Genomic DNA, 14,012 nt, shown 5'->3' on the forward strand with positions numbered 1-14,012 from the left:
CAATACATGTGTGAATCTAACCGAAAATGGAAGGTGTCGCTTAGTCCCGTGTGAATCTTATTGCACACCTTCCCGTGTGAATCTTCTTATCTGTATGTGACCAGAATGGAATGTGTTTTTCAGCCTTGCTCTGCTGTTCACATGAATGTTTAGATCTCGAAAAGAGTATATCAGCTGGAAAAGTCTCCAGTTCGGTAGAGTCTGCTCCGGGGTTGCGTTTAACCGCCGAGCGTGGGTTGTTGGCAACCTCTCTACGAGAACTGACGGCTCCCAGTTCCGGTAACACGTAGAGTGAGTATAAACCAGACCCGTTGTAAGTACGAGACCTGGTTGTGGCGACGCTGCGGGGAATAAAACACTTATATTCTAGCAGACTCGCCTCTTGGCTGTTTGTTCTGTGTCAGACTACTTTCCTGCGAGCCTGGTCCTTGACCTTGAGAATTTTTTAAAACATTTTGGCGTAGTCGGCAGGATCAATCGCAATTGAGGAAAGATTTTGATACAGAACAATGTTTTGGAAAAAGGCTAAGAAACCAGAGGAACAAACTGTGGAGGTCCCGACCGTCCCGGGATGGCATGGACCGTGGCATGGCGTGGCAGTTTGTTTGAGAAATGGTGGGGGGCGACCGGAGAACTGGGAGGCCGAGGGCGTAGGAACCCCAGGGTCGCTGCTGTCCACCCTTGAGAGGATCCCAGTCCTGCCGAAGAACCCCTTGCCTGGGGTACAGCGGAGGATGTGGGCCTGTGCGGCAGCTTGTAGACAACAGTCAGACAAGCGCCAAAAAGCTGAAGCAGAATTAGCCCTCCTGAAACATGAGCAGGGACTCAGTTCGGGAGATGCCTCTATGTTGAGGCAGGAAATTATGAAGTTAAAAGCTGAATTGACAGCATTAACTGAACTAGCAGGACGAACTATTATGTATCTGTCTGCTAAGAAACGGAAAGAGAAAAGGAAGGTCCCTCGAACCCCGGACCCAGTACAAGTATGGGCGTTTGTAGCCCAGTTAAATAACGGGGATCGGTGGGATATCGATCATTGGGATGGGAACATTTGGGGAGATTCAGATGATCAGTACGAAGAGGACCCACCCGTACTCCAAGCTAAACCAGTGGTTAGGAGAAAGCAGGTTCAGAGACGTCTCCCAGTGCAACGGGAGGTAATGTTAGATGAGGAAGGAAACCCTATACGGAATGAACAAGGGGAGGCAATTATGCATGAATTACCGCGGGCTCAGCCTCCTGCAGAATTCTCTGAATTAACGGAAGACTTCACTACCGATGAGGTGCTGTTTATCACCCAGAAAACCCGACGTAATCCTGGGGAGCCGTTAGAGCTATGGCTAATTCGGCTCCTCGAGGAAGGGGGGCAACAAGTGCAGGTAGACTATCAGGATGCTCCCAAGTTTGGTGGATTAGCAAAGGATGCTGCCATAGACCTGGGGTACCGCAGACAAGCCAAGGATATGGTAATAGATCGCAGTATGGGGACCTTATTTGGGATGTATGCCAGGGCAGTGGCCGAACAGTATCCCTTCCCGTCCGATTGGCCCCCCTTGGAAGGAACTTGGACAACAATTAAGGAAGGGGTTCAGAGGCTAACCCGTTTGTGTGTGCGGGATGCCCTGTTGCTGGGAGTGCTGGACGAGGTAGATAACACAAATGTTAGTAGACAGACTAGAGACCACCTAGTGAAGACTGCCCCCCCCCATTATAAACCACTGTTATTAACCATAATGTTGAGTGGACGGGGAGAAACCCTAGGAGATGCCCGTAGTATGATGAGGGAGATGGGTGGTTTGGGGGATTGGGGACCCACAACCCGTGCTTCTCAGGGGGGCACGGAGGGGCGTCGCCCTGAGGCTCGGGCAGGGGGAAAAGTAAACCCTAATCAAGGAAGTAACCAAGGCCCCTCACGGCGTGCTTTGTGGCAAGCTTTGATACGGGCGCAGGTCCCAGCATCGGAGATTGATGGCCTACCTACACCGGAATTAAAAGACTTATGCAGACGAAAGGGACTGAAGGTGTCCCGGGTAGAGACGGAGTCCCGACCCACTATGGAAGACCTAGTGGAATTACTAACACAAAAATGTCAGACACGGGGTCCGGTTGTTAATGAGCCTCGAAGGGGTAGAACTTCCACTTCCCAGCGGTGGGAATCCTCGGAGGACGAGGAGGAGGAGGAGGTACGGCCTCCCCTCCGAGAGTGTTATAAAGTGGATAGGCGTGGCCGGAAACCTAGTAAGAAAGGCAAGAACAAAGAAGGGCAAGGCAAACGTCTTTACCCAGTGCTGTCTGGGGAAGATGAATGGGAGGAACAATAGGAATCGGGCCAAGCCCCAAGGGTTTGCCCACGAACGAGCCAATGGTCAGCAGACGACATTCGACCTCATGTATCATTGACTATCTATTGGCGCAAATCCGTCCAAACCGTTATGGCTCTAGTGGACACAGGGGCGGAGGCCACCTTAATCTATGGGACGCCCCATAAGTTTAAAGGAACCCCAGTCACGCTGGTTGGGCTGGGAGGCAATCTGATTGAAGGAAAAACAGTACAATTGCCCCTAAAGATAGGTACAATGCCCATTAAAACTTATTCAATTATCATTACACCAGTTAGAGAATGGATCCTGGGAATGGACATTCTGGCCGGTTTAACACTTCACCTCCAACAAGGGAAGTTTGAATTTGGAATCACGAAAATGGCTTTGCGCTGTAGGACGGTGTTAGTGGGAAAGGTTAAAATGGACCCCTTCCCCATCCCGATCGCCGATCGCGTAATAAGTCTTAGACAGTATAGGATTCCCGGCGGACATAAAGAAATATCCGCCACAATTAAGGATTATTTGGAAGCGGGAGTGCTTAGGACATGCACCACGGCGTGGAATAACCCCTTATGGCCCGTACATAAAGCCGATGGGTCATGGCGGATGACGGTAGATTATCGGCAACTAAACCGTCACACTCCGGCCTTGACGGCAGCGGTCCCGGATGCCGTCACTTTTATAGGACGAATCCAACATCATCCAGGGGTGTGGTACGGAGTAATTGATTTGGCTAATGCCTTCTTCACAATTCCTATTCCCGAAGATAGGCAGGAACAGTTCACATTCACTTGGGAGGGTAGACAATTCACGTTCACGCGATTGCCCCAAGGATATCTGCATAGCCCTACTATCTGCCACCGGATAGTTGCAGAACACTTGGCTGCCTTTAAAGTGCCTGACGAAGTGATGATCTCGCACTATATTGACGATATGATGATACAGGGGACAAGTCAGAAGCAGGTTCAGGAATTGCTGGACCAACTGGTTCAACATATGCGAGGATATGGGTGGGAGATCAACCCAGCCAAAATCCAGGGTCCCTCACAAACGGTAAAATTCTTAGGAATCGTGTGGAACAAGGGGGAAAGGGAAATCACTGCGAAAGCTAAAAATAAGATTCAGGTCTTTGCCGTCCCTCACACCCAGAAGGACGTGCAGCAATTTATTGGGTTATTCGGATTCTGGAGACAGCATATTCCCCATTTAGGACAAATTTTAAAACCTTTGTATCGAGTTACGAGGAAAAAGGCAGCGTTCGAATGGACGGAGGTCCATCAAACTGCATTTGAAATGGCCAAGCAAGCGATACAGCAAGCTGTATCCTTGGGAAAGATACAGTCAGGACCTGTAGAACTGCAAGTCTCAGCACAGGGGGATTATGCCAATTGGAGCTTATGGCAAAAACAGGGAAGAACCCGTAAGCCATTGGGATTTTGGTCCCGAAAATTACCCCCGGCAGGGGAACGGTATACCCCCTTTGAGAAACAGTTATTAGCATGCTACTGGGGCTTGGTGGAAACCGAAGCCCTGACCATTGGACATGAAGTGATCATGAGAACAGCTATCCCTATTCTTCCGTGGGTACTTAGTGACCCCACTACCCACCGAATAGGAACTGCCCAAGAGAGCAGCATCATTAAATGGAAATGGTATGTGTCGGAGAGAGTGCGGACTGGACAGAAAGGAGTGTCAGTCCTACATGAGCAAGTGGCGGAGGCCCCTGAGGAAGGGGAAAAACGGTTTGAGGTGATTGAATACAAGGAATCACCCGTTAAGATGGGAAAACGGTATGATGAACTGACCCCGGATGAACAAGCCACGGCTTGGTTCGTAGATGGGTCAGCCCAATGGAAAGCGGGACAGCGTAGATGGAAAGCTGCCGCCTTTAACCCAAAACAAGGCACTACCCTAGAAGAATTAGGGGAGGGAAAAAGTAGTCAGTGGGCAGAATTAAAAGCAGTGCATATGGTAGTCATGCAAGCAGGGGTCATGGGAGTTTGTTTGTTCTCTGACTCGTGGTCAGTGGTTAACGGCATGACACAATGGATGCCAACTTGGCAGGCCAATCAGTGGATGATCCAGAATAGGGAAGTATGGGGTAAACAGTTATGGGAAGATATATGGGAGAAAGCTCAATACCTGGTCATATACATCACCCACGTAGATGCCCATACATCTCGAAATGATGTGGAAGCTCTACATAACCGATATGTGGATGGTATCGTCCGAACCATGATTGTGCAAAGGGGCACCTCAGTGGACCTAGCTAGATGGGCACACCTTAAGGCTGGGCACTGGGGAGTGCAAGGAACCTTGCAATGGGCTCGAGACCGAGGAATAGATCTTATGGTAGATGATGTTAAGACTGCAGTAAACCAGTGTGAGCAGTGTCAACATCAGCGGCAGGGAGTGCCCCAACACATGATGGGACATATCCATCGGGGGGATGGTCCGGGACAGAGCTGGCAAATGGACTTTGTGGGTCCCTTACCCTCCTCACAAGGATGTAACCACATATGTACAGCTGTGGACACTATGTCTGGGGTTTTGGTAGCCCATCCCTGTCGTCACAACAATCAACAGGCTACCTTGCGATGTTTAGATTTGATTGAACAATTTTATGGATTGCCCATACAGGTCCAGAGTGACAATGGCTCCCATTTCACAGGAAGGGTGGTAAAGCAGTGGTGTCACGATAACCACGTGGAATGGGTTTATCATGTACCCTATCACCCACAAGCTGCGGGACTTATAGAACGAATGAATGGGCTTCTGAAGTCCTCACTACGAAAAGCAGGAGGTTGCAATGACTTAACAGGTTGGAAGAAGCAACTAATTCGGGTGGTGAAACAAATTAATAACCGCCCATTAGGAAATGGGGTAACACCCTTGAATAGGATGATACGAGTATGTGATACCCCAAAGACTCAGCCTATTAAAATGTGGAAATTCGCTGAGGAAGCTGATATTCCCGTAAGGGCCACGCCGGCTTCAGCTGGACTGGACCTACGAGCACTAACTGCCCAGACTTTGATCCAACAGAAACCTACGGTGATTAAGACCGGATTAGGATTGATTTGTCACCCTGGAACCTATGGGCATATCCTCGCGCGGTCGGGACTGTCACTAAAGGGGATTGATGTGATGGCAGGCGTAATTGACGCGGACTACCAAGGGGAGTTGGGGGTGGTCCTGGTCAACATCACTGCTGAACCTTACGTGATACAGAAGGGGGACAGAATAGCGCAATTGGTCATTAAGCCATGTAACCTTACAACGGTGGAAGAGACGGGAGCTCCCGTTACGGTTACTGAGCGTGGGACGGGGGGATTTGGGTCTACTGACACTAAGGGGGCCAAGGTATGGGTGCGCCAGACGACCGGCCCCCCCAGGCCGGCCGAAATCATAGCACAGGGGAAGGACAGTCTGGTCACCATTATGTACCCCGGGGACCCGACCTGGGCAAACGTCCCGGCGAACCAGTGCTACTTACGTGAGACCTAAATAATGTTGTAATTGCTATGCACCCGCAGGCTGGCCCTCCGCCTTGAACATGGGGTGGTCATGGGGATTGCGACTCCTATTGGCGATGTTCGCGATCGGATGGCCACTCCAGGGCATCGGTATCACGGCCTGGACGCTGGTACCGGTCGCCCACCATGAGGTGCGGTGGGAGGCCAGTAGCCAGCGACGGACGCAGGACAATTTTACATGTGAACCCGGTCAGCAGTGCGTTGTTCTGACTCTCACCAGCGACTGTCAATTGTACACGTGTGCACAGTGCTACATGCACCGGGATGGGGAAAAATATGACATATCGTTCATACCGCCTAATTGCACCCTGGTGGTAAATGCCCAAGTCAAGACGTGTTTGTGGGACCGACGCACCCAGACATGCGGGACAACGGGGACTCATTGGAGCGTCACAGCTCGGGGGGAAGATCTGTGGCTGCGCAATGCCACCGATATTCGGAATCGTCATCGATTCATGTGGTTAATAATGGTACTGCCCTCGACGAACGCCCCGTCTGAGGCGTTATTAAACCCCACGCGGGGCGGGCCAGCACCGAAGAGGGGTGCCACGGGGGGCGTGCGGTCGCATCGAACACAGTTGGCCCCTATTATGTCAACTTGTCAACAGATGGCCCGGGCGGTACTGCACACTGATGTTCATTGGCGGGTACAGTTGCCCCTCATACCCGAGTGTCATACCAAGAGGCGGCGACGAGCGTGGTACGACACCCTGCTGGGAGGCGCAGGAACTGTTATGGGTATCTCGAATGCCATTGACTCTGAGGTAACCCGTACTAAATTATCTAACACGGGACAGGCCACCTCACAAGGACTACATACTATTGGAAGGTGGATGCCATCCGTAATGATGACTCAAGGAGAGACAGCTGAAATAATGATACGATCTCTGCAATGGGAACTGGATGTCTGGGGTGCCACTCAGGAACTGTTTGAGAATATTACGGCTCAGTTAAATTGGACTGCCTGTCATATTCAAATGTTGCATGCTCAAATACAGAAAGAACGCTTTTTGCGTGTGGTAACATCCCCCAATGTACAAGCGTGGAGGGGAATATGGAATGTATCTGAGAAATTGTGGATGATAACCCATCCAGAACGAACATGGTGTAACGCAACTATGTGTAACGGATACTTTGTTACCATGAATGTAACCCACACTGTTACGGTCTGTCGATATTATGTATTACCAGTGATTACATCTTCTGGATATTATTTTCTGAAGACAAGGGGACAGTGGTTTAGCCCAGATACCAATATTACCTATGATCTGTCCGCTTGTGAACAGACTGATCAGGGGAAAACTTGCCTACTGATGGACAGGTATCGGGACCCTTGCTTGACTAAGGGAACGGCCCTGTGCGAATGGACTGTTGAAACTCCAAGGGACATGATGTGGCAGATTGGGCCACACACGCTCTGTGTGGCTACCAATAATCCACATCCTATGCTTCCCTCAGCACCGTTCTCGGGATGCCTCTCAAATGTCTATCAGTGGCACTGGCAGAATCAGACCTATCTGTTGACCACTTATAGCAGTGCTCGCCACTTTACCAAAGTGCAGTGGAAAGTGCTGATGAATCCTTGGAACATTTCCCTGGATCGGTTTAAGCGAGCATTGGACCGATCCGAGGAGCTTAAGCAGATATTACGAAAGCATCAAACCAATGTCACCAAGGTTACGGTGTCTACCTTTATACATGGACAGGAGGTAGTACATGCTGCCCGTGTAGTGGACGTGGAGTCAGCTCATCATTGGTGGGACATATTGAGTGGTATGTCCTCCACTGCGGGGACATTCCTGTTCCCACCCTTGTCGATCCTGGTAGCGGTCCTGGTGATTTTAACATGCTGTAATGTCCTGACTTGCTTGTATATTTGGCGTGTACGTAGGCGCTTGTTAGAAAGAATACATATGGGCATAATGTAACACATGTATTGGGCCAAGCAGTGGAATGTGGTGAAAGGGTTAAAATTGTGTCCCAATACATGTGTGAATCTAACCGAAAATGGAAGGTGTCGCTTAGTCCCGTGTGAATCTTATTGCACACCTTCCCGTGTGAATCTTCTTATCTGTATGTGACCAGAATGGAATGTGTTTTTCAGCCTTGCTCTGCTGTTCACATGAATGTTTAGATCTCGAAAAGAGTATATCAGCTGGAAAAGTCTCCAGTTCGGTAGAGTCTGCTCCGGGGTTGCGTTTAACCGCCGAGCGTGGGTTGTTGGCAACCGCTCTACGAGAACTGACGGCTCCCAGTTCCGGTAACACGTAGAGTGAGTATAAACCAGACCCGTTGTAAGTACGAGACCTGGTTGTGGCGACGCTGCGGGGAATAAAACACTTATATTCTAGCAGACTCGCCTCTTGGCTGTTTGTTCTGTGTCAGACTACTTTCCTGCGAGCCTGGTCCTTGACCTTGAGAATTTTTTAAAACACTAACCTACTCTGGCTAATGTTCACTGTACAATTACCAAAACAAATTGCAAAGTTATGGTCTGGGGCTGTTTTGAGTGGTCTGGCCTAGTCCATAACACACAACAACAGGTTATAGTCCAGCAGGTTTATTTGGAAGTACTAGCTTTCGGAGCACTGCTCGTTACAACCACCTGATGAAAAAGCAGAGCTCCGAAAGCTAGTGCTTCCAAATAAACCTATTGGACTACAACCTGGTGTTGTGTGATTTTTAACATTGAGAATTGTCATGACTGTGTAATTTAATATTACGTAATTTGTCAAGACGACTAATCCTACATTTTAATATGGACACAGAATCTTTTAAAGATAGTGCCTAGAAATCACATGACTGTTCTTATTGATTTATTATACCCAAAAAAGGCAGATAGCTTGAGTTGTTATCTCAGTATCAATCACTATAGTAGTCATTTATAATACTATTGCCATTTGGCTGCACATGAGTTCTTTAATAAGTGTAAGAACTCAAAGCATGTGAGAGAAAAGGAGGCTGGAAGGGCACCACAGGGAATTTCTTTATAATTCTGAATAATGATTCATCAAAATCAATATAGTAGGCCTTTTGACCTTGGGTGTGGCAAAAAAACACTCTCTGTGACATCATCTTGGAGTTCCATAAGAAGGAGCCCAAGCCATATCATCAGAGAGAAAGTTCTCTGCCAAGTGGAGGACAAAAGAACTTGTGAGGAATAAGAAGCCCCTCTTTCTCTCTTTCTCCCTTTATCTTTCAGCCTCTTCCAGAGCCTGCTGTCACAATATAAACAACTTGCAGTTCAAAACAGTTCAGAAGAAGGTTCACCGGACTCAAAATTTACATTTCATCCCGAGCCACTGCCAAACCTACTGAATTTCTCTAGCAATTTCTGTTTTTGCTGAGGAAGAAGTTATTGCTACTCATAAAAGAGAAAAGGAATGAAAGGGCATTCAGCAAGTACTTAGGATATCAAATGCCAGGAAATGTGGTGGAGGAAGGTTCAATTGAACCCATTCATAAAGACAATGGATGATTATTTGGATAGAAATAGCATGCAGTGATATGCGGAATTGCAGGAGATAGGCAGTAGGTAATAGAACCGATGCAGGCAGAATGAGTCAAACTGCCTACATCTGCATCGTAACAATTCTGTGATTCTGTGAAGATAGCATGAGGAAAGTAGCCAATATATCTAAACAAATCCTCTCAGTGATCGTAATGTCTTCCAGGTTACATGATGTGAATATAAACACAATGTAATTCCAGGCATAAGTGGGTTTTAAAAAGATAACATGGATTTGTGTTTTGTCTGTACATTTTTTCTCTTCCTTCATTCAGTGTCAGCTCAGCTGCAGATCTGATCTGATTATCTTGATGGGTGGGCTAAACACTTCCTGTGAGGTGCTCTTTACTTGGTATCTTCAACAATAAATTAACTCTCCCACCCTTAACTATCATTTTATTTAGGCTGCTGGAAAACAACCTTCTCAACCCACACTTGCAGACCAACAATGAAATGTGCTAATTTTTGCAATGGTGCAGATCTTCTTTTATTTCCATAATTGTAGAGAATGAAAACAAAAAGTTGCATTTGCATTGTGCTTTTCATGACGTCAGCTCATCCCAAATCATTTTATCATTAGTAAAGTAATTTTTGAGGTGTTTCACTCTTCTTCTATTGGAAATGCAGCGTAAAATTTGCATGCATCAATCTTCCACAAACAACAATGAAGTTAATGACTAGATGGTCTTATTTATACCAACATTAGTTGGAAGATAGAAAATGCCCACAGGGAAAAATTCCCTGTTCTATTTACAATAGTGCCATGGGACACATTACATCCATGTGAAAGTGCAGGCAGTTGCTCATCAAAAGAGTGCACAAAGATGATTTTTGAGCAGCTCAGCATTATGTGAAGGAATGTCAAATACAGGAAGGGGTGTTGCTTCATGTGAGTTGGAAAATATTTGAAAGCCATCAGTACTGATTTTCATTTGTTATTTCTTTTTTCTACATTCTGGCACAGGCTATCATGGCTCAGTTGCCACAAGAGGAAAAAGCAAAGATTGCTGAGCAAGTGGAGAGCTTCCACCAGGAGAAGAACAAGCTTGATGCCGAGGTCGCGAAATGGGATGACAGTGGCAATGACATCATTGTCTTAGCCAAGCAGATGTGTATGATTATGATGGAAATGACCGATTTCACCAGGTAAGAGAATGTAGGCAATGTGTTTCTTTTAACTCTTGAAAGGGATGTGGGTGTCACTGGCAAAGGCAGCATTTGCTGCTTGTGCCTAATTGGGCTCAGCTTGGGCTGAGTAGCTGTTTCAGAGGATAGTTAAGAAACAACCACACATTGCTGTGGGTCTGATATCACATGCAGGCCAGATCTGGTAAGGGTGGCAGATTTTCTTCTCTGGAAAAGATTAGTGAACCAGATGTTTCTTTCGCTCCATGTATGTCACAATCAATAACTTGAATATAACCAGCACGGACAAACAAGAATAAAATGCTGGCAGTAAAGTAGTGTTGAACCTGAGGTACTTCTGCACACCATTTGAGCATGTGATTTGGGGAATATGAGGCACTTAATCACCATTCATACCAAGTATAGAAGTTGTAACTAGAAACGTCAATGTATCTACTGTGCACTAATGAAAACTTAAAGGCTGAATGTTAACTCCCACAAATGATTGGCGTTGAGTAAAATGTAAAAGTTTTAAAAATCTCAACCTCAGTCCCAACTCATCTCTTGAGTGTTAGGGTTGGCTGGTTTGGCATGATTTTTGATTCTGAGTTGGAATAAGGGTTCAAGTCCTACTCCAGGAATTGGAGCACAAAAATCAAAGCTGACCATTACAGTATTGAAGGTAAGTTGCCTATCAGTTGCTGAAGCACCATTTTCCCTCACAGGTGGTCATAAAGAAACCGATACAGTTACTGTGAAGAAGAGTTGGGGAATTCTCACAATGACTTGACACATCAGAAGAGATGACCTGGTTGTGATCACACTGCTTTCTGTGGGCGCTTGCTGCTAGCATGTTGACTACTGTATTTCTCTGGACTACACTTCAGAAGTATCACATTGACTCTTTGAAATGTTTTGTGGTCATTAAATTCATCCATTTCTAACCTGTTCCAGGAGGCAGATTTTCAATGTCAATATATGAATGAGGATATCAGATTCAGCCTGTCTACAGGTTTAACCCTGGTTAGTTGGTTTTACAGGCCTAAGGAAATCTGGTAAGTTAAGGAGACAAAATTAGTACTGGGAAAATTAAGAGTGCCTGAGCAGCATAGTTTGTGAATCCAAGAGCAAGGTTTTTCCATCCTCTTCCTACCCACTCACCTTAAAGATACTTGCCTAGTTTCAGACCTATGTACCTCCCCCATCAGAACCCCTCCACTCTGTCTAAAGATGGGGTCAGGCATTGGACCCCCCAGGATCAGGAATTGAGCTTGACCCAAAAGATCAGGCAGCCCCACCTTCAGCTCTCTCATTAGCCACTGCAGACTCCTCATATGAGGAAGTGCCAAACTATGTATGTCATGCTCCCAGCCATCTTGAGGGAAAGTTTATAAGCTGATGAGTCAATGCAAAGCATACGGGAAAACCCGGCCTTCTGGGATTCACCTGGCATTCATGTTTATCTCCATCACTGGAAATCCATCTCAGTCAAAATCACTGGTCAAGACATAGCATAGCAAAATGGGAGGAACACTGAGTAAATTTGTTGTTCATGTTGAGGATACTCTTTCCCTTTATCAGGCCCTCTTTCTCACAAATTTCTTGAAGAATGTTGGTTGATACCTAAATGGGCCCTGGAATTCCAGGCCTAGAAATTAAATTCTGCCATAGTCAGGCCAAAATTGTAAGACATAAGACACACACACACACACACAGACACACACACACACACACACAGACACACACACACACACACACACACACAACCATGGCAAATGGTATCACTGGCTTCAATTGCTCTTTACAGGATTTTGTTGTGACGCCACAGTGAGCCCACTGGCTGAGGGATTGAGGGGACTCGGTTTTTGATTGGCTTGGGATTGAGATAAAGGTCTCAACAGTGTCTGGGAAAAGGGTGAACAACATAGAGAAATGGATTTAATCGAAGCACTCCCGCTCCTTTAGTTTCCAGACTGAAGTAAGTTAAAAAAATATAAAACTTAACTTTGACAAACAGCTTACGGTGGTTTCTGAAATAATCACTGTGAAAAACCGTAATTAAAAAATGTGTACAACATGTACTATGTATGCATGGGTCCAATTCTCATACAAAGAGATAGTTCTTAGAGAGGCAATATCAGATTCCCTGACCAATTTATTGCTGGTCTATTTCCATGTGGAATTAGCATGCTCATGCCAGTTTGAACAATTGGGTACTAATTTTGCACCTGTAGCTCATTGGCCATGAAGCATTTTTTGCAGCCCTGGGTTTTTGTGGTGCAATGGTATTGTCCTTATCTCTAAGCAAGGAGACCTGGGCTCAAGTCCCACCTGTGTCAAAATATCCCTGAAAACATTGATTTTTAAAAAGACAAATAAAATTTGGGATGACCTGTGGCTGTGAAGGGTATTATAAAAAAGCAAACTATGCTTCCTTTCCTAACCTGGTCATAGAAAGCAAGGTTGCAACTGAAATATGTTACTGAGGATAAAAGATAATTGGCGTGACCAGCGAAAGCTTACTCTTGTCTCAGTTCATGAAAATCTCTCCTGAACAAACTAAGACATGTCTTTACTGAGTACAGACACTCATGGAAAAATGTATTCTTAGAAGCTATGCACTAATACTGGAATTCATTGTCATGAAATGCAGGGAAGAGCAGAAGCCTGCAGCACACTGACAACAGCTCAAATTGAAGGTTTCGTCTGTGGTCAGTTTGTATTTCCTGGACCACAAAAAAATTGAGACTTGATCTGACTGAGAAACTATTTGACCTGGCGGCCCAATCAAGAATGAGGGGGCACCTTCTGAACTTAAAACTGGACCTTTGAAGAGTGAAGTCAGAAACTGTTTTAATATATAGGATAATAACACAGAATTTATGATTCTGTCTGGCAAGACACTATGGCAGGTGGAGCAATTATGGCTTTAAAGATAGATCACTAAATTTTCTTTGCATAAGGGTATCATGAGATATGAGTCAAAGTGAGTAAGTGAAGCTGAGGTACAAAGCAATCAAGATCTAACTGTATGACAGAGCAGGCCTAAGGGTTGAATAGTGTGCTTCTATGTGCTGAGATGTAACTGCTGAACAAAAAAGGAATTGAAACAGGAAAAGTACTTAGTTCACAGTTAACCACATTAGGCTTGTGCCAAGGGAGGAGGCAATTGGGCAAAATCTACAGAAGATTCATCAAAATGTTTTTTTAGTCTGTGGTTTTGGATCATTGACAGTCAGCACAGTGTTGCTATAGTAACAAAATGATGCTCACATGTTCACAACATCAAATCTGGCTTTTGAAAAAAAAAATTTGTATTTTTCTGTTTGATAGAATTTCAGGGACTCAATGGATTTGGAACATAGAGAATAGTGTGCATTGATCGACTTTGTTTTCAAACATGTAAAAGTAGCATGTAGGCAAAGATAGCTTACACTAGTTATAATCACAGACATATCAAAGCATAGCCTGCAACAAAAGTCCCAAGAATACATTTACTGGTGAGATGAAATTGACTAGAAA

The 14,012-nt window shown here is 45.8% G+C and overlaps 1 protein-coding gene across 2 annotated transcripts in view; it reads left to right on the forward strand.

Annotated features, from left to right (window-relative positions):
* ctnna2 (catenin (cadherin-associated protein), alpha 2) overlaps nucleotides 1-14,012 on the forward strand; it is a 1,293,121-nt gene that overhangs the window by 1,096,553 nt on the left and 182,556 nt on the right. For both annotated transcript variants that reach the window (XM_087995417.1, XM_087995450.1), the window contains one exon: nucleotides 10,330-10,511. In XM_087995417.1, coding sequence (XP_087851543.1) covers nucleotides 10,330-10,511 — 182 coding nt within the window. The remainder of the gene's footprint in view (nucleotides 1-10,329; nucleotides 10,512-14,012) is intronic.

This window comes from Chiloscyllium plagiosum, unplaced genomic scaffold (genome assembly GCF_037043375.1).
Source record: "Chiloscyllium plagiosum isolate Xiang-an unplaced genomic scaffold, Cpla_swu_hap1 HiC_scaffold_1, whole genome shotgun sequence".
Taxonomy (NCBI): Eukaryota; Metazoa; Chordata; class Chondrichthyes; order Orectolobiformes; family Hemiscylliidae; genus Chiloscyllium; species Chiloscyllium plagiosum.